Source organism: Dermochelys coriacea, chromosome 9 (assembly GCF_009764565.3).
Source record: "Dermochelys coriacea isolate rDerCor1 chromosome 9, rDerCor1.pri.v4, whole genome shotgun sequence".
Taxonomy (NCBI): Eukaryota; Metazoa; Chordata; order Testudines; family Dermochelyidae; genus Dermochelys; species Dermochelys coriacea.
In genome coordinates, this window is record NC_050076.1 from 32991510 (window position 1) to 33012274 (window position 20765).

The following is a 20765-nucleotide window of genomic DNA, read 5'->3' on the forward strand; positions in this document are numbered from 1 at the left end:
CCCCCCCAACCCCTAGCCACACCCCCACTCCCTGACAGGCCCCCAGGACTCCCACGCCCTATCCAACCCCCTGTCCTCTGACTGTCCCTCCACCCCACCCAACCACCCCCTGTCCCCTAACTGCCTCCCCAGACCCCCTACCCCTTATCCAACCTCACCCCCACCCCTTACCATGCTGCTCAGAACAGCAGGGGCTCGCAGCCCTGCCGCCTGGACAGAGCCAGCAGTGCTGCCCACACAGTGGCATGGCAGCGGGGGAGGGGCTGGGGGCTAGCCTCCCCGGCCAGGAGTTCAGGGGCGGGCAGATCAGTCCTACGGGCCATGGTTTGCCCACCTCTGCTCTAGAAACAGCATTCAGTTATGTCTACGGTGTCTTCCAGGAGAAGTGCAGACACAGATGAAATATAGTACAAGTGGGTTTGATACCTGGCTGAGTTTTGTACTGCCTTGCTGGTTGCCAGTGAAAAGACTTAATATGCTAGGGCTGTGGGTTTGTTTTTGTTTGTTTGGGGGGGGGGTTGCCCTCTCCCTACTCCCCAGCCCGGAGGGTGAAGGGGGAGGAAATGTCCCTGTCCCTTTTAATAATCAGGCCTCACTTGGACCACTTAGTTGCTTTCTCTTCCTTCTTGGCATGCTGCAGGGTTGGCTGGACTGTTCAGTGGTTCTCAAACTTTTGTATTGGTGACCCCTTTCACGTAGCAAGCCTCTGAGTGCATCCCCCCTTCTAAATTAAAAACACTTTTAAAATGTATATTTAACACTATTATAAGTGCTGGAGATGAAGCGGGCTTTGGGGGTGGAGGCTGACAGCTCATGAACCCCCACATAATGACCTCCCGACCCCCTGAGGGGTCACAACCTGCAGTTTGAGAACCCCTGGTTCTAGCTGCTGTATCAGTAGGAGGAAGAGGGTAGGTGGGTTTTGTTGTGAGGTTGCCTTCCCTTCCAGCTGCTTGTGCATTTGACAGGGGCCCAGAGCAATCTCCTTCCCTTGCTGGACAAGAGCTTAGAACACAGCAAGCGGTGGGGAAGGTAAGAAGCCTTTAACCACCCCACCCATCTCCTGCCTGTGTGTGTGGGTGGGGGGGGGGTGCAGTTGGTGGTGGCGGTGCCTGAGAGGTATAGAGGAGAACTAGGGTTTCTATGTGCAACAGTAATACAAATACTTTTCTGCAAGTCAACAGAAACCTGACAGATAGCATGGCTGGCTCCTTGTTTTCAGCTGCGGAAAGGAGGAGTAATAAATGGTTTAGAGGGAACCTTAACTTTGGATCTTGTGCTGTATAAACTATGCTTCCTCTCGGATGTGCTAACTTTGGCAAAGAATGTTTCACAATTTTAGAAACACATTTTGTTTCTGTATTTTGCTTTGCTGAGATGTACTGTGGGAATATTTTATTTAACCTTGAAATTGAGGGAAATTTCTACATCTGAGCCATTCTTTTTAGGTGACAGATCTGAGGAACCGTCCCAGATTGAGGTGTTAATAGAGGAGGTTTTGGAGCAAATGTTACACATTAAACAGATACAAGTCTTCAGGACCAGATGGTATTCAACCAAGAGATCTGTCAGAACTACTAATTGTGCAGTGTAATTTATGTAAATCTGTTTCTGTACTGGAGGATAGAAAAAGTGATGCTTTAAAAAAAAAAAAAAAAATCCAGAGGCGATACTGGCAATTACAAACTGGTGAGTCTAACTTCAGTACCAGTCAAATTGGTTGAAACTATAGTAAAGAACAGAATTATCAGACACATCGATGAACACGCTTTGTTGGGGAAGAGTCAACACAGCTTTTGTAAAACAATATCATGACTCACCAATCTATTAAACATGTTGACCAGGGCAATCCAGTGGTTGTAGTGTACTTGGCCTTTCAGAAAGCCTTTGACAAGGTACCTCACCAAAGACTTACTAAGACTAAAGACTTACTAAGCAAAGTAAGCAGTCATGGGATAAAAGGGAAGATCTTTTCATGGATCAGTAACTGGTTAAAAGACAGGAAATGAAGGGTAGAAATAAATGTTCATTTTTCAGAATGGAGAGTCTTAAATAGCTGTGATCCCCAGGGATCTGTACTGGGACCAGTGCTGTTCAACATATTCATAAATGATTTGGAAAAAGAGGTAAAGAGTGAGGTGGCAAAATTTGCAAACAATACAAAATTACTCAAGATAGTTAAGTCCAAAGCAGAGTGAGAAGAGTTACAAAGGGATCTCACAAAACTGGGTAACTGGGCAACAAAATAGCAGATGAAATTCAATGTTGTTGGGGAATCATTCTCTGAAAATATCTCCTCAGTGTTCAGTGGCAGTCAAAAATGCTAACAGAATGTTAGGAACCATTAAGAGAAGGATAGATAATATGGCAGAACATACAATGCCACTATATAAATCCATGGTATGCCCACGTCTTGAATACTGCATGCTGTTCTGGTCACACTATCTCAAAAAAATAGATATATTGGAATTGGACAAGTACAGAGAAGGGCAACAAAAATGATTAGGGTTATGGAACAGCTTCCATGTGAAGGGAGATTAAGAAGTCTGGGATTTTTACAGCTTGGAAAAGAGACAACTGAGAGCGGATATGATAGAAGTCTAGAAAATCGTGAATGGTGTGGAGAAAGTGAATAAAGAAATGTTTACTCCTTCTCTTAACACAAGAACCATGGGTCACCGAATGAAATTAATAGGCAGCAGGTTTAAAACAAACAAAAGAAAATACTGCTTCACTCACCTGTGGAGCTCATTGCCCAGGGATGTTGTGAAGGCCAAAACTATAATAGGCTTCAAAATATAATTAGATACGTTCCTGAAGGATCTGCCAAGATGGTCAAGAATGCAACCCCATAGTCTGGGTGTCTCTAAACTGATTGATTGCCAGAAGCTTGGTGTGGATGACAGGGATGGATCACTCAATGATTGCCTGTTCTGTTGTTCCCTCTGAAGCACCTGGCTTTGGCCACTGTCAGACGACAAGATACTGGGCAGGATGGACCATTGGTCTGACCCAATATGGCCGTTCTTACGCAATTTTCTGATTACTTTTTAACACTGTGAATCTGAAGACTTTAAATTTAGCAGGTGAGTAATATAATATAAGGTGCTTATAAAAGTGATCCCTAAGCACTTGAGTCCGCAAAATTGACCTTTTCAGGTTACTGTTGGTTGCATAGTAGAAAATAATTACGAAGCTGATCATATTTTAAGACTTCTAAAATGTTTTGTTCAGATTGGTGTAACTTCCACAAATGGAGACCTGAAAGGATTTATAGATCAGAACTGGAGTCCATCAAAAGGTAAGAGGAGTTGAATTTGTCCAAGAAATAAACTCGTTGTAAGGCTGCCTTCCCTCCAGACTTTAGCAATTTAAAATCTTTCCCTAAATTGTTGGTATGCCCACTATATGTGATTGATTTAACTTTTTTTGGGCCCAACTTAAAATATTAAAGCTTAATATTAGATACCTCTGTATCTGTGAATGCTATATCGTAGATCCACAACAGTGACTCTAGTGATAAGGCTTTAAGATGACAAGCCAAATCAGACTTGTAATAAAAGCTATCAGAATATTAAATTACTCACTTTTTTATGGGGGTGTAGAATGTGTGAATACACCATCTTCTTACCTCTACCCTCAGTCTCCATGTTGCAGGGATTCTTCTGACTAAGGGAAAGATGGACTGAACTTCTCCCAGGGTTAATCTATGCCACTGAGGGAGGATGAGTTTGTGGTAAGGTACTAGACTGGGATTCAGAGGATCTGGATTCAGTTCCCAGCTCTGCCACAGACTTTGTGTCTCCGTGGGCAAACCACTTAATATCTGTGCCTCATAGCAGTTGTAATATTGGATCAGACCCATGTTTACAGCAGTGACCAGTACTAGATGTTTCAGAATAATTCTATCATATTCTATATAAGTTTTTACTGGTCTCATCACCATAGTATATGAGCATCATCCTCTAGGGTATTAAGGAGAGGCAGATGTGTGAAAAGTTGCCCCCATGAAGGTGTAGTCCTATTCCCTCATTTATAGATTGGCTTAAACTGAGAAGAATTGGGTTTTAGATTGCCATCAAAATGTAACAAGAATATCCAGAGATAATAGTATTCATATAAATGTTCAAACCCTCTCTGATTCTTTAGTTTTTGATCTCAGTAACATCCTGTGGCATGAGCTCCACAATCTAATTAAGTATTGTGTGCTCCTCAGTTCTCCATATATAAATTGGGGATTGTAATATCTTTTGTCTTGATTATTTAGATAATAAATTATCTTCGCTGTATTTGTAGAGCATGTAACACAATGGGAACCCAGGCTTTATTCGGGCTTCTAGATGCTACTCTAATACAAATAGTAATTGTGGCAAACGTGGAGCTGCTCTGTAATTTATAAATATTATAATGTTTTACTGTATAAATATATTGGTTTAGTTCAATAGTGGGTTATAAGCAAGAAGAAAATAATAGCTCAAGATAAGATTCCCTTTGCAAACATTTGAGGCTTGTTATAGGCCATTGGCTCTGAGGAGTCTGGCTCAATCTCCTGCTATTCCCTACTGAACAGATTCTGACAAACAGGGCAAAAGTGTGAGAACTGACAAGAACCAAAGGAACTCTGGCTGGATCATAAGGGTTTTTCTCTCAAGAGAGGAGGCAGTTTCTGGGTAGCTGTTCCAGAAAAACAAATTTAAACTCAGACCCCCTGCTGGGGCATCTGCAGAAGGTAGGCCTATCTAGATTGTCATGGGATGGTAAGCTTAGGTCAATGATCCCCAAACTTTTTACCTCCTTTACCACTGAGGTTGGGGCTGCGGCCGGGTGCTGATGCACATGTCATTGGCATTAATGTCGGTGGGAAGATTTGTGTTTGCTAAATGTTTTTGCATTGTCAGCTGTCAAAAACTTTCCGCTCTATTAGGATTCTCTTTGAGGCCTTGAGATTGATTTGGATTGTTGTTTTGGAGTTTCACTTTGTTTTTAAAACTCAGGATGTTTTGCTCAAAGGTTAACAAAGTGGATTTTTAATCACAATCTTTTGTATTAATCAAAATTCAGGAAAACTTTTTTTCTGATCATGGTTATTGGTGAAATAATCAAGTGATGAAAGAGACCTATTTATGTTGTTCCTTTCATCCCAAATGTTTCTCTCTCTCTCTCTCTCTCTCAAAATCTGCATTCCACTTAAGCAGCTAGTACACATTCTCTCTTTGGAGGCTAGAGAAAACACAGAGGAAGAATGTCTAGCTCCAGATGCCAGTGCCGAGGAGAGCGAGTATATCATAGTAAAAATATTTTCTGGTTTTTTTAGATTAGTAACTTTTTTCTCTTTTTATTTCCTCCCCATTTCTTTATTGTGTTTTTGAATATCTCTTTCACTAAAAGAACACCTAACACATAGGTTAAATTGTTTCTAAACCATTATAAAACTCAAACAAGGTAGCTTTCTCTTGGTAGACTGATCTCAAAAACGGAACTCAGACAAAAATCTAATTACAGTACATTTACAAAACTAATTTATTGATTAGATATAGAAATGGGAAGTGTTTTGTAGGCCAAAAAGTTGATTTTTTTAAGTTTAAGAACAAGAGGATAGCAGAGGGAGTTTATAGGAGGATGAAAGGATAAAATCAGCATGGTTAGGAAAGGCCGCATCACTAGTGCCATGATTTGTCCTGGCTTCTCTACCTGCACTTTTGTCCAGAAAAAGAACCGACTGTGGATTCATCTACCCAGGTCCTGGTGTGGATTTGCAGAGATTGTGGCCTACATTTCCCAATCACAGAAAGCCAGGCGAGGCAGACCATCCAGTGTGAGAGGTGGAAGCAGATGGGAGAGCTACAGGAGGAGGCGGCTAGGCTGAGGAGCATCCACACATACAGGGAACTCGTTGAAAAACCTGCATATGGAGACCTCCAATGTGGAAGAAGTAATCCAGCTGGCAAGGACTGCAGTAACACCACCAGGGGAGGACGAAAACTACTCTTTCACAGGAAGGAAACTGGCTTCTGGTAACTTCTGGTAGCGGGCAGTGCTCCACCCTTGCTCCCTATGCACCATCCATAGAGAGAAACTGGTATGCTGCCCTGGCAATGAGGGATGAGAAGTCTCCCCTAAAGATGGAGAAGAAGCCAAATACCCCCAACGCTGGAAGGATTGCAGCCACCACTCCAAGAGTAAACAAAGGGTGATGGTGGTCAGGGATCCCCTTCGAAGAGGGACAGATGTGTCAATCTGCTGGCCTGATGTGGCATCCTGGGATGTGTGCTGCCTGCCAGGGGCCCATATTAGAGATGTTATGGAAGGATTGCCAAGGATCATCAGGCCTTTTGACTATTTCCCCATGCTCCTTATCCATATGGGTACTAATGATACTGCAAGGTGAGCAGATCAGAAGTGGATACAGGGCTCTGGGAGTGAGGGGGAAAGAATTGGGGACACAGAAGGTGTTCTCATCAATCCTTCCCGTCAAGGGTTGGGGCCCAGGCAGAGACAAACACATCCATTACTGCATGGATGGTTTTGCCAGGAGGGTTTTGGCTTCCTTGACCTTGACTGTGGGATGGTATTCTGAGAAGGACTACTGAGCAGAGGGTCTGCCTATCAAGGATGGGGAAGAGCATCTTCAGATACAGACTGTCTAACTTAATGAGAGAGGCTTTAAACTAGGTTTGTTGGGGGCAGGAGACAAAAGCCCATAGGTAAATCCAAAACATGAAGACCTGGGTGAAGGGTCAGAATTTGGGGGCAAGGGAACAGGAGCAATCACAGCAGGGACAAAAGGGAATATGGAGGGGAAATTTAATTAACATCTTAGATGTCTATATAGTAATGCAAGAACTATGGGGAATAAACTGGAACTAGAAATACTAGTGAATAATCACAGTTACAACAATTGGCTTCACAGAAACTTGGAAGGATAATTCATGTGACTGGAATGTTGATATAGAAGGGTATAGCTTTGTCAGGAAGGGACAGGCAGGGAAAAAAGGGAGGAGGTGTCACCTTGTATATCAAAGATGTATATGTTTGTACCAAGGTTTAGATAGAACAGGCAGGTCTGAAAGTCTCTGGGTAAGAATAAAAGGGATAAAAAATGGTTGGTGTCATGGTAAGGGTCTATTATAGACCATCTAACCAGGATGAAGAGGTGGATGCAGCTTTTTTTTTTAAACAACTAACAGTCATCCAAAACACAGGACTTGGTGGTAATGAGGGACTTCACTCCCCCGACATCTGTTGTGGGGGAATAGTACAGCAGAGCACAGATTATTCAATAATTTTTCAGGACTGATGGGCAGGATCCCCTGGAGGCTAATATGAGGGGGCAAGGAGTTTAGGAGATCTGGCTGTATTTTAAAGAAATCTTATTGAGGGCACAGGAACAAACCATCCCGAAGTGCAGAAAGAATAACAAATATGGCAGGTGACCAGCTTGGCTTAACAGTAAAATCTTCGTGAGTTTAAACTCAAAAAGGAAGTTTATAAGAAGTGGAAATTTGGACAGATGACTAGGGAGGAGTATAAAAATATTGCTAGAGCATGCAGGGATGTAATCTGGAAGCTCAAGGCACAACTTGAGTTGCAGCTAGCAAGGGATGTGAAGGGTAACAAGAAGGGTTTCTACAGGTATGTTAGCAACAAGATGATGATCAGGGAAAGTGTGGGACTCTTACTGAATGGGGGAGGCAACATAGTGACAGATGTGGAAAGAGCTGAAGCGCTCAATGCCTTTTTTTTTTTTGTGGCCTCGGTCTTCACAAGCAAGGGCATCTCCCAGACTGCTGCACTGAGCAACACAGCATGGGGAGTATGTGAGAAGCCCTTAGTGGTGAAAGAACAGGTTAAGGACTATTTAGAAAAGCTAGGCATGCACAAGTCCCTGAGTCCAGATCTAATGCATCCAAGGGTGCTGAGGGAGTTGGCTGATGTGATTGCAGAGCCATTGGCCATTATCTTTGAAAATTTGTGGCAATCGGGGGAGGTCCTGGATGATTGGAAAAAGGCAAATATAGTGCTCATATTTAAAAAAAGGAAGAGAGAGAACCCAGGGAACTACAGACTGGTCATCCTCACTTCAGTCCCCGGCAAAATCATGGAGCAGGTCCTCAAAGAATCCATTATGAAGCACTTGGAGAAGAGGAAGATGATCAGGAACAGTCGACATGGATTCACCAAGGGCAAGTCATACCTGACCAACCTGATTGTCTTCTATGATGAGATAACTGGCTCTGAAGATATGGGGAAAGCGGTGGATGTGATGTATCTTGACTTTAGCAAAGCTTTTGATACTGTCTCCCACAGTATTCTTGCCAGCAAGTTTAAAAAGTATGGATTGGATGAATGGACTATAAGGTGGATAGAAAGCTTGCTAGATTTTCGGGCTCAATGGATAGTGATCAATGACTTGATATCTAGTTGGCAGCCGGTATCAAGCAGAGTGTCCCAGGGGTTGGTCCTGGGGCCAGTTTTGTTCAACATCTTTATTAATGATCTGGGGGATGGGATTAATTGCACCCTCCACAAGTTCGCAGATGACACTAAGCTGGCGGGAGTGGTAGATACGATGGAGGGTAGGGGTAAGGTCCAGCATGACCTAGACAAATTGGAGGATTGAGCCAAAAAAATCTGATAAGGTTCACCAAGGACAAGTGCAGAGTTCTTCACTTAGGAAGGAAGAATCCCATGCACCAGTATAGGCTGGGGACCAACTGGCTTCGCAGCATTTCTGCAGAAAAGGACCTGGGATTATAATGGACAAGAAGCTGGATGAGAGTCAGCAGTGTGCCCTTGTTTCCAAGAAGACCAATGGCATATTAGGCTGTATTAGTAGGAGCATTGCCAGCAGATCAAGGGAAGTGATTATCCCCCTCTATTCCGCACTGGTGAGGTCACACCTGGAGTATTGCATCCAGTTTGGTCCCCCCACTTACAGAAGGGATGTGGACAAATTGGAGAGAGTCCAGCTGAGGGCAACGAAAATGATTAGGGGGCTGGGGCACATGACTTATGAGGAGAGGCTGAGGGAACTGGGATTATTTAGTCTGCAGAAGAGAAGAGTGAGGGTGGATTTGATAGTAGCCTTCAATTACCTGAAGCGGGGTTCCAAAGAGGATGGAGTTAGGCTGTTCTCAGTGGTGGTAGATGACAGAACAAGAAGCAATGGTCTCAAGTTGCAGTGGGGGAGATCTAGGTTTGATATTGGGAAACACTATTTCACTAGGAGGGTGGTGAAGCACTGGAATGGGTTACCTAGGGGGGTGGTGGAATCTCCAACCTTAGAGGTTTTTAAGGCCCGGCTTGACAAAGCCTTAGCTGGGATGATTTAGTTGGTCTTGGTCCTGCTTTGAGCAGGGGATTGGACTAGATGACCTCCTGATGTCTCTTCCAACCCTAATATTCTATAATTCTATGACTGAACTTTTAAACTTCTTAACCCAATAGAATTTTTAATTGAAGCACTTGCAAAATGACTGTAAATCAACATGTTCATAAACATATGAATGTATCACCTACCACCATCTGCAATGAGGGGTTTTGTATTAAGTCAGTGACCCAGATTGCCACATTTTTATCTGCTCTGTCATGGCTTTGGTTTTTCAATTGTTGAGTGTTAGGTCAGCTGTAATGCAAGTGATTTCTTGGGGCCAAAAGTCCTCAGGTGATTCAACTTGCCTATCCAATTTCAATTTCTTGCTCCAACAGCAGGCCTGTAAGAAACTCTCTGCCTGATCCTGATTTATATTCCCCCCCCCCCTTCTTTTCTTCCACCACTTCTACCACTTTTTTTAATCTGAGTGGCTAGTCAAAAAATCAGTGTCTAGTAGGTTGGTCCAGTTAAGAAGATAAATTTGTGATAATGAGTTTGTGATGCAGTTTTGGTTATTTAAAAACAATTTCTTTGTCTCTGAACACAGAAGGAATCAAATAGCAGATAACAGCTTCTTTTGCTCATGACACCAACAAGCTTCTTTTCAGCCTGCACCCTGACCCAGAGAATCTCTTCCCCAGAATACTTTCTGCTGCTTCTTCAGGCTGTCTGCCTCATTCTTTGGTTCTCTATGTTCTGCCTTCCTTCACACTTGGGCACACACACGCATACACCCTTGCTCAAACAATACTCAGTAAAGCCCCTCCACCCGCTCAGTTCAAAATTCCTGGGCAGGGTCACACACGTTTTATTCACAGTCATGAGAATTGAAGGGTGTATTCACACCCATCAATATCAGTGAAGCTTGTGATCCATGCAGTCACCACTACCTCTCAGCATGACAGTAATACTCTGCCCTCTGCTATAGGGAAGATAGTGAAATGTGACACATTGTGAAGGAAATCTGCAGGATGAGATTACTGGCTTTTAGGGGGTCATGCTGCCATTGGGCCTGGGGAACCAAGTGAGTTGTCCAAGGCTCCTCTACAGGATGGCCAAAGAGCTGTGGTCTTATGGAACATAATCTTCTATCCTGTAAAGAGCAAAGCCTGCCATTACCAAGAGAATGATTTGGAGGAAACTGTCACTGGAAATTTGGGTAGTTTCCTAGATTCTCTGTGGTTTTTCCCATTTTAGGACAGCATGTGGCCCTGCATATGTGTATATATAATTTTAAAGAAACCAAAAACATGTAATCACAGCAGTTTAGGAAATCTAAGCAGACTAAGATCCCATGGGGATGATTTGGAAATGACTGTAAAAGAGAAGACTCCAACTTCAAATGTTTATATTACTAAATCTGACTAATATCGATAGCGGGGTAGGCAAACCACGGGAGCGGGGTCTTGGGCTTGCCCCACTTCGTGCATGCCATGGCTCCACACAGATCCCGGAAGAAGCAGCATACCCCCCCTCCAGCTCCTAAGTGTAGAGGCAGCCAGGGGACTCTGCACACTGCCCCCACAGCTCCCATTGGCCATGAATCAAGGCCAATGGGAGCTGTGGGGGCGGTGCCTGTAGACGGGGCAGTGCACAGAGCCACCTGGCCTGCCTCTGTGTAGGAGCCAGAGGAGGGACGTGCTGCTGCTTCTGGGAGCTGCTTTAGGTAAGCGCCGTCCAGAGCCTGTGTCCCTGACCCCCTCCAGCGTCCCAACCCCCTACCCCAACCCTGACCCCCTCCTGCCCTCCGAACCCCTCAGTCCCACCCTCCTGCACCCAAGAACCCGCCCTGCCAGCTGCAGCCCTCACACCCCAACCCGCACCCCTGCCCCAGTCCAGAGCCAACTACTGTACCCTGAACTCCTCATTTTTTGCCCCACCCCAGAGCCCACACCCCCAGCCAGCCCTTACCCCTCCCAACCCCCAATTTCATGAGTATTCATGGCCCGCCATACAATTTCCATACCCAGATGTGGCCATCGGCCAAAAAGTTTGCCCACCCCAATCTATAGTGTCTGCTACTATTGCAGCTTGATGTTTTTAATTACAAAAAAAAATCAAATCATGTTAATCAGATGTTAATCAAAATAAATGCATCTTTCATCATGCCATGAAGATTCACAGACTTCGGCTCTGGCATAGAGCCAAAGGGAACAATCCTAATTCCTTCAAAAATAATCATAGTCCTTGACCCAGCCTTGGAGAGTTCAAACTAATGTTCAAATCAAATAGTAAGCAATTTCCAGCTAGTCTTAACTGTTAGAACTGATTATAGGATATCTCTGATAACTGTGTTCCAGAATTCAGGGCTACAAAGATAATATAAACTTAATGGATTGCACTGGAAACTAGTGCAAAAACATGACCACAAGTGGTGGTTTTTGGGAGTCGGGTTCCAAATTACAAAACTCAAGGCAACTAAATCTTATCCACATTAAGGATCAAAACCGATTGAGACAGTTTTAGCCCCACTGTAGACAGAGCCTAATGTGTTGTGTTTTATGCAGCCACACTTATTCTGTAATCCTTAGCTGTCTACACTACAAATGCTTGCTGGTATAGCTATACCAGAAGAATGCAGTAAGGGAGACCCAGCATAAGCCAACATGATTTCTTTTGTGGGCATTGCTTAGCCACCTCACCCCGTACTACATTAGCTAAGCTGACAGAAGCACTCTTCGTAAACATAGCTATACTAGCAGTATAAATGTGGCTAGGCAGTGTAACTTTTTTTTTTAACATGTTCGTTGCCAGCATAACTTTGTAGTGTACACTGAGACATTTCACAAGCTAATCAGGCTTACGTCTGGTCAGCATTTTGATAAGTGACCTTGAAGGAAGTTAAGTATTGTTTCAGTCAGGACACCCAAATGGTAAGTTTTAGAAATACTTAAGCCTAGACTACACTCAAAAAGGCTTGCTGGTATAGCTCTACTGACAAAAGCCCTCATGTAAACAGTTATACTGACAAAAACAGGTTTCAGAGCAGCAGCTGTGTTAGTCTGTATTCGCAAAAAAGAAAAGGACTACTTGTGGCACCTTAGAGACTAACTAATAAATTTATTTGAGCATAAGCTTTCGTGAGCTGCATCCGATGAAGTGAACTGTAGCTCATGAAAGCTTATGCTCAAATAAATTTGTTAGTCTCTAAGGTGCCACAAGTACTCCTTTTCTTTTTTTTTACTGACAAAAACATGCTTTTGCCAGTATGCTTATTTTGTTTGAGTGGTATATTGAAAACTGCATTGGAATTTGTAGGCGGTCACTGTAATTTGTAAAGAATTTCCTGGTCCAGCTTGAAGGCTGTGGGGATCTGCAGGAAAGCATATGATCAGAGTCTTTTCTGCAGCCAGTTAGCTTAGAGTAAGGTGGGGTGAGCTTTAGGGAGCAGTCTGCTTTGTTCCTGTTTTTGGGATTCTTGTGGTGTTCTGAATTCTAGAGATAGTGTTTCTCTTGCTGGAAGGTTGCAATACATTTGTTTATCTGACTTCTCTGATGTATGTTGTGAACGTAACAGGATGGGGACCCTGTTTAAGCTATACTATCAAAAGCATTATTTTGCCAGTATGTCTATACTAGTGTGTTTGCCATTATAGAAATGTTATTTTTTTAAATAAGTCACACCCCTAATCGACATTACTAACAAAAGTTTTATGTATAGACCTGGCCTGATTCAGTAATTGACACTCTTCCGTCTGGTTACAGATGTGGCATTAAGGGGTACTATGCTATTGAAGGTGCTTTCGTTCAGAGGAGACTCAAGAGGTTCTGATGACTACTTGTGTTGATTAAATATCCCATGGCATTTTATTAAGTGTCCTTGCCAGCTTCCAGTTCCATGAATTTCCAGTTGGATACAAAAAGAAAAGGAGTACTTGTGGCACCTTAGAGACTAACAAATTTATTACAGCATAAGCTTTCGTGAGCTACAGCTCACTTCATCGGATAAATGCATCCGATGAAGTGAGCTGTAGCTCACGAAAGCTTATGCTCTAATAAATTTTAGTCTCTAAGGTGCCACAAGTACTCCTTTTCTTTTTGCGAATACAGACTAACACGGCTGCTATTCTGAAACCAGTTGGATACAGTATTCTTTACCTTTGACCCTAAACTGCTGCTGTTGTGTATTGTTTGGAATAGCTAGGATGTTCCACTCAAAAGGTGGCTGCAATACAATAGTTGAAGTGATCTCTCAGAGTGGGGTTGGAGCTCAGTGATTTTGTAAAACACTTTGATCCTCATAAAAGGTGCTGTTAAACTGCAGAGTATTAATATAGTTGAATGAACAACATGAATGTACTAACTGGGGGAGGGGGGGAATGATTTTGTATAATTTTTATCTTGAACCTATGAGTTCAAGAGAATCGCCAAATTGTGACTCTGGTGAGGTACAAATTATGCACTACATCACAGACAACTGCCCCATTCACACTTACAGGGATGGCATAAGGGGGATCCACCTAGGTATCCCAGAAGTATTAGAATGGCTTTTGAATATCAAGATTCAATAATAATCTCAGCCTGTTGCTTTTCAAATGGCATACAAAAGAAGACGACCATAGCCTTAACATAAATTTAAGGATAGAACTAAACAGATACAATGCCAATTGTTTCTTTTTATTTCTATTTTTATTTACTTTTCTAATGGATAACTGAATAAAAGACAATTTTATGCCTTAATATTACTAAGGTTTAAGTCGTGTTAATTGTGAATGCATTTTGCATTAGGATTCTGCTTCCAGAACGATGGATCTATCCCTTCATCTTTTTCACTACATTATGCATTAATAAACAAGTGTAATTCACATCAGTATAATTACTCGTTTGTTTTACCTGTGACATAAGTAAAAATCACTGTTTTTTCCCCTCTTCTAATTAGGTGTCACAGTTCACTCACAATGTCTAAATCCTTTTTCCATCTTTGGAATAGTCAGTAATATTATTATTATTATTATTTATTATTATGCACCACAATTAAAAGATGTGGTCAGCTGGGTTTAACAGTAAGACATCCAAACATTCGAACAAGACTGGAGTTCAGATATAACTATTCATAGTAATTGTTAGGCTAAAAAGAAGTTTAGGTCATCAAAAATAGTCACCCATTCATCCAGACCGCCTTAGTAGCTTTGGACAAATTTTCTAAATTCCTCTCCCTTAGCTACATTTTTTAATAATAAGGAATTTATCTCTAGGAAATATCAGAGTGACTACTTATTGTGGGTAGTAGCTGAGATTACTCAATTTGGAGAGCTGTTCCTAATTCCTGATTTGAAATCATACCAAGAGGTATGTAATAATGTAAATAATATAAAAATATTATTTTTCAATATTAAGTCAAAATTTTATTTTAAAATCTGGGCATATGAGGGAGCGCTAGCGAAATCTTTAACCTACATTTGAGGATTTGACCCAGGAGCAAGCTGGAACACCAGGTTTAATTTCTAAGGCATATATAATTTTGAATGAAAAAGATGCTAAGAGAACATCAACCTACCTGAGAAGACTGGAGAGGGATTTGAACAAATAAATTGATCAGAATGAATGGATCTTTATCTGGGGAAAGGAGATACACATCATCAATTTGTGCAGCTCATAATGAACATTTGTATAAATTACTGAAAAGATGACATTTGGCTCCAGTTAAGATCAATCATATTTTTGCTACTAGGAAGATATTGTTGGAGGGATACAGGGAAAGGGGAACATATTTGCAGATACGTTCTTTGTACCCAGAAATTAAATGGTTTTGGGAGGAAATAATTAGAGATTAATCTTATGACAAAATGCCAGCTTCCTTGAGATCCCCTGACCTGCTTACCTAATGCCCAGTAGAGGATTTACATTTTAAACAGAATGACAAATTTTTTTTTGTTTAGCAGCTAGATTTGTATTGCACATTATTGGAAATGTGACCACCACCACCTCCTATGAAATCGTGGTATAGTAAAATATGGACTATCTTGGTAGTGGAGAAGCTTTCACACCAAGTACGTACACAAAATGGTGCTAGAAAGAGGATAGATGTTTAGAAATTTAGTCACTCTTTCTATCATACTCGGAGGAGGAGGGCTTCCCAGCCAGCAAGCCAGAATCTTTTAGCCAGATCTGTTCTTATTCAGGGACAGGTTAATACTCAATGTATGATGTAGTATGTTAACATTTTATTGTAACTTTGCCTTAAGTTTTGTTTTTTTAAATCTACTGATTTTTGGGAACCCAGTTTGTGCTATCATGGGATAGTTAAGTAATAGCTATTCCAGGGTATATCCCCCTGTAGACAAGCAAAGTTATAAGAAATTGAAAATCGGGTCTTAATGGGAAGTGTCAGGTGGCATTAATAATAGGCAATGCTACCGTCCCTTTCTTTAATGGTCAGTCTGTGTATAGATGCAGTGAATACGTAAACTCTTACACCACACCATTATCAGGATGACTTTGGAATGGCTGCATTACTTACATATAGCAAATCCATGAATGAATTATTCAGGTCATCTCAAAAAAGTATTGATAAAAATCTTTATATCCTATGCCACAATCATGTATTTTGTGTACATCATGCTGTAGCCTCATTACTTCACAAATGTTACGGTTCTGTTGAGACTCCTTAAGTTCCTCCACCTTTTAAAGATAGGTCTCTTAATTACTGAAAGCCCAACTTATACAGAGGCACCATAAAAGCAGAAAAAATAACTTAAAATAGCTTTCTGTATCTGAAAAATTTCACTTTGAAAGACTTATCTGGGCACTTTCCAAGATTGTGGATCCCACTGGGAAGGGGGAACTTCCTCTTTCCATTAGTAGGTGTGAAACCCTCATAGCTAGGTGTGAGAGTTTTTGTTACACTAGTTTGGGGATTTTACTTTGCCATGTGAAAAGATCTTACCTTCATAAAGTTGGTTGGGGAGACAGCGCCCCTTCCCCAACTGGCTCTTCCTACTCTCCATTTTCCTGTGGCTGTTCACGATTCTTACCGGTCACTTTACCAGCTTGCTCTGGTCTATTTTTAATGGAGAAATAGAGTATAGGGGAAAGTTAGCTGACTTCTCAGAGGTGTAACGTTACAACTGTACATTACAAAAATTGATTTGTATAAACTAGCAGAGCACATAACACTAAAAATAAGATCTATCAGTCTGTTGACATTTCTTCATATTACACAGTCATTTCACTCAGGTCATTTGAGCCAGATTTGCTTATCTTCATTCAGATTTTTTTATTACATGAATAACTTATGTGACAATACTTTCAGAAGCAGCAGACCAGAATATTAATGTATTAAATGTTCTTAACTGCTTTGTTTGCTAGAGGTCTCCTTTGCAGGACTATGAGAAGATTTCTGCTCAGGAAGGGGTAACACAAATTAGGGTTTCTTTCTATTTTACTATTTTCTGGTAAATCAGGAAAGGAATTCATAATTATATCCTTTAGATAAGATCTAGAATCTCCTCTTAACTCTAACCAGTTCTTTTAAAATTGATTCCTTTCTTCGATTATATACTCCCCATCTGAAAAATAAAATTTGACTAGCCGCTACTGCTCCAACTGTACTGTTTGTCTCTTTACTACCCCACCGTGTTTGTGGGTGTGTGTATGTACACAAAGTAAATAAACAGTACAGCATGTGTCTATCTTTGCCAACAGACCCAGACCACTGTGATGTCAGAGGTAACTCAGCCACTCAGTATACTTACTATTTTACAGCTAATTTGCAGGCAACAATTGGTTGTAATGAGTCAGTGATAGGAAGGAGACTGCACAGATCATGGATTACTTGGTCTAAGGGCTACAGTTCTTCAAAGGTTGATTTGCCACTCGTACAACTCACTTCAAACTCCAGTGCAACCCACACACCCAAACAAATCAACACAACCACCCACATAACAATCACACATCATAACCCCAAACACACATACACATTCTTCGTAACACCTACCCCTTATTCACCACCTGCAGAAATTGATCAAAATTCTCCAGCACAACTCTTCAGACACAAATCAACACAACCACCCTCACAACCCAACCAGTACACGCAATAACCCCAAACACACACAGGCCCGCACTGCAGCACCCTCCCTTCCCCCAAACAAATCAACACAAATCTACCCCCAGAATCTATTTGCTCACCCAAGTTATCAGTTTACAGTTGCTTGGAGCTGGCATCCTGAGGAGCTGCCTACTGGTGGAGTCAGGCAGCCTGGAGAGTTCCTGGGCATGAAATCTGCAACCTTCCACCCCCCACCATAAACTTGAGCAGCAAAGCCACAGATTGCATGTTTATTTATAAATCCACAATTTTGCCATAAGCCTGTTTTAAAAACAACTTTGCTGTGTGCCCAGAAGGTTAATAAGTCCTGGTTCTAGAAGACCAAGGGGATTGTGGGTGAAACTGAGAAACTCCAGCCCTCTTCTGTTTAACTTGAGGTGCTCCAACTAAAGTGCCTGTCCTAACAGCTGGGGCTCTTGAGCAAACTAAGCAGTCCTGGGATGAGAGAAGTTCCTTTCATGGATCAGTAACTGGTTAAAGGGTATGAAAAAATGGTCATTTTCAGAATGGAAAGAGGTAAATAGCAGCATCCCTGAAGACTCTGTACTGGGACCTGTGCTATTCAACGTATTCATAAATAATCTTTAATAGGAGATAAACTGTTAAGTGGCAAAGTTTGCAGACAATACTACATTACTCAAGATAGTTAAGTTCAAAGCTAACTAACGAGTTACAAAGGGATGTCACAAAACAGTGACTGGGCAACGAAATGGCAGATGAAATTCAATGTTGATGAATGTAAAATACTGTACATTTTGAAAAAAATAACTCCTACTATACATACAAAATGATGGGGTCTAAATTAGCTGTTACCACTTAAGAAAAAGATCTTGAAGTCATAATCTAGAGTTCTCTGAAAACATATGGTAACAGAAATAGCTAATAGAATGTTAGGAACCATTAGGATAGGGATAAATAAGACAGAAATTATCATAATGCCGTTCTCTAAATCCATGGTATGCCCACACCTTGAATACTGTGTGCAGTTCTGGTCTCCCCATCTCAAGATACTTTAGAATTAGTAAAGGTACAGAGAAGGGCAGCAAAAATGATTAGGGGCATGGAACAGCTTTCGTATGAGGAGAGATTACAAAGACAGACTGTTTAGTTTAGAAAAGAAACAACTAAGAAACGATAGAGGTCTGTAAAAACATGAGTGGTATGGAGAAAGTGAATAGGGAAGTATTATTTACTCCTTTACATAGCACAAACCAGCGGTCACCCAATGAAGTTAATAGGCAACAAGTTTAAAACAAACGTAAGGAAGTACGTCTTCATACTATGCACAGTCAACCTGTGGAACTCATTGCCAGGGGATGTTGTGTAAGGCCAAAAGTATACCCGAGTTCAAAAAAGAATTATATAAATTCATGGAGGATAGGTGCATCAGTGGCTATTAGCCATGCAACCCCATGCTTTGAGTATCCCTAAATCTCTGACTGCCACATGCTGGAATTGGATAACGGGATGGATCACTTAATAAATACTTCATTCTCTCTGAAGCATCTGACACTGGCCACTGCTGGAAGACAGGATACTGGGCTAGATGGACCATTGGTCTGACCCAGTATGGTCATTCTTATGTTGTCCTCAAAGATCTCCACACTGCTGTAAGACAGCACTTTTTATGGCCTTGTAGTCTGTGGCAGTGTGCTCACCCAGAATCTGGAAGGCAGATTCCTTCTTGCACTGAGTTGCGATAACAACCTGCTTGAGAATTGCTAAGTTTACCTCTGATTAGTTTCCACTCTTGCTTTTTGCTAAAGGATTGGTATTTATAAGCAGCCCATTTAGCAAGTGGGTGAAATGGTTGCCCATGCCTGCTGGGCTGCAAACCTCTGTTGCTTCTTTATGTATTGCAACAAAGCCTGTTAGGTTGCAGCCACAACTTTTTGTTGGCCCACAGTCTGTGTTTGTTACGGTAAGGCTGTGGTCTGTGTGCTCTTTTTGCTGCAGTTGTTTTTCAGTTAGCCATTTCAGGACGTTTTTCATTTTCACTCTGTGCAGAGCATGTCTGCAAAACCCATATCTTGTACCCAATATATATAGGCTGAGACCCAAATTCTCAGAGGTATTTAGGTTCCTAGTTTCCACTGAAATCAGTGAATGTTAGGAGCCTAAATACCTTTGAGGATCCAGGCCTCAGTGTCTCCCCATTCTCACCAGAGCACAGAGAACCAAATTCATTGTCCAAATTTACTCTCCTCCCTGGGCTTGGCTTTATTTATAAGTAAAACATAAACCTTGTTCTAAGCTTTTTCCCTTTGTATGGGCAGTTCTAGAAATTATTCTCTCCCAAAGGTCACTGCCTATCAACCTTATATTAAGGTTTGTGTCAGGTATGGCTCATTAACTCAGAGACAGTGTTTCTCTGCAGGGTTCAAACACTTGTCATGGTGGATCAGCAGATTTCTGCCATCCTGTTACTGTGAGGTTTTTTATTTAATAATAAAATACTTGTTTATATTCCGAATTATTGATAATTTTTGGTTGGGGGAAGGTTGCGAGGTGAGGGGGCTGATGAAGGGGTGGGAAGAGGAAAGGAAAGGGGAGGAGAGAGAGGGTAGTTGGAAGAAAGGAAAGATCATTATGAGAAGATGGAACAAAGGAGATGAAAAGATGAGATGCAATACATGAATCAAGGCAAGAAGTTAACCCAAGCACCAGTCAATGAGGAAAATTCAGTAAAAAGCGTCAAGATATTACAAGCTGATGAGTTTTCAGTTGACTAAAATGGCAGATAAGACTAGGAGATGACGGGAAAACCTGGCCCTTTTCCCTATCCTTCTGGGTTGGATCTCCATGTAATTGTTTGAGGTTTAGGTACCGTGATATGGGTTGAAAATACATAAATTAATTACCTAATATGATCCTTTTTATTTCTAACTTTTATAGAATCCAGCCACACTGTATAAATACATTGCTAAAATGATCAGAAGAGTAAGACTTAAAGTTAGTATTTACACTGATATAATTAGGCTTCAAAGTTAGCTCCCACTGAGATTAATTGTGGCAGTCCAACCCCCGTTTTACAGGAATTGTTTCAGACACACTGTAGTATTCACACTGAAAAGGTTATCTTTGTGACCAATAGGGTTGGAAATATAATCTGTGTTTAAAATGAAAGCTTAATTTCTGCAGAAGCTGACAGGGACACTAGAGAAGAGGCAGAATGTCATTCTTGCTTATTCTGAATCTAGAATTAATTGTAAAACAAAAAAAGATGTTAAAAAGCCCTCTCTAGTTCTTAATATATTTTTCCCATATTTGTATGAGATGGAAATACAAGAAATTATTAGTTCCTAACAGAGACAAGTAAACAATTATTAGTTTCATAATTCATTA

The 20765-nt window shown here is 41.4% G+C and overlaps 1 protein-coding gene across 17 annotated transcripts in view; it reads left to right on the forward strand.

Annotated features, from left to right (window-relative positions):
• Positions 1-20765, forward strand: part of TFDP2 (transcription factor Dp-2) — a 168478-nt gene that overhangs the window by 50327 nt on the left and 97386 nt on the right. For 11 of the 17 annotated variants that reach the window (XM_043492900.1, XM_043492899.1, XM_043492896.1 and 8 more), the window contains one exon: positions 3235-3301. The exons of 4 other annotated variants lie outside the window; for them this stretch is intronic. In XM_043492900.1, the coding sequence (XP_043348835.1) occupies positions 3235-3301 (67 nt within the window). Of the gene's footprint in view, positions 1-968; positions 1033-3234; positions 3302-20765 lie in introns of those variants that run through there. 2 more of the 17 variants (XM_043492893.1, XM_043492894.1) reach the window with 1 other exon arrangement.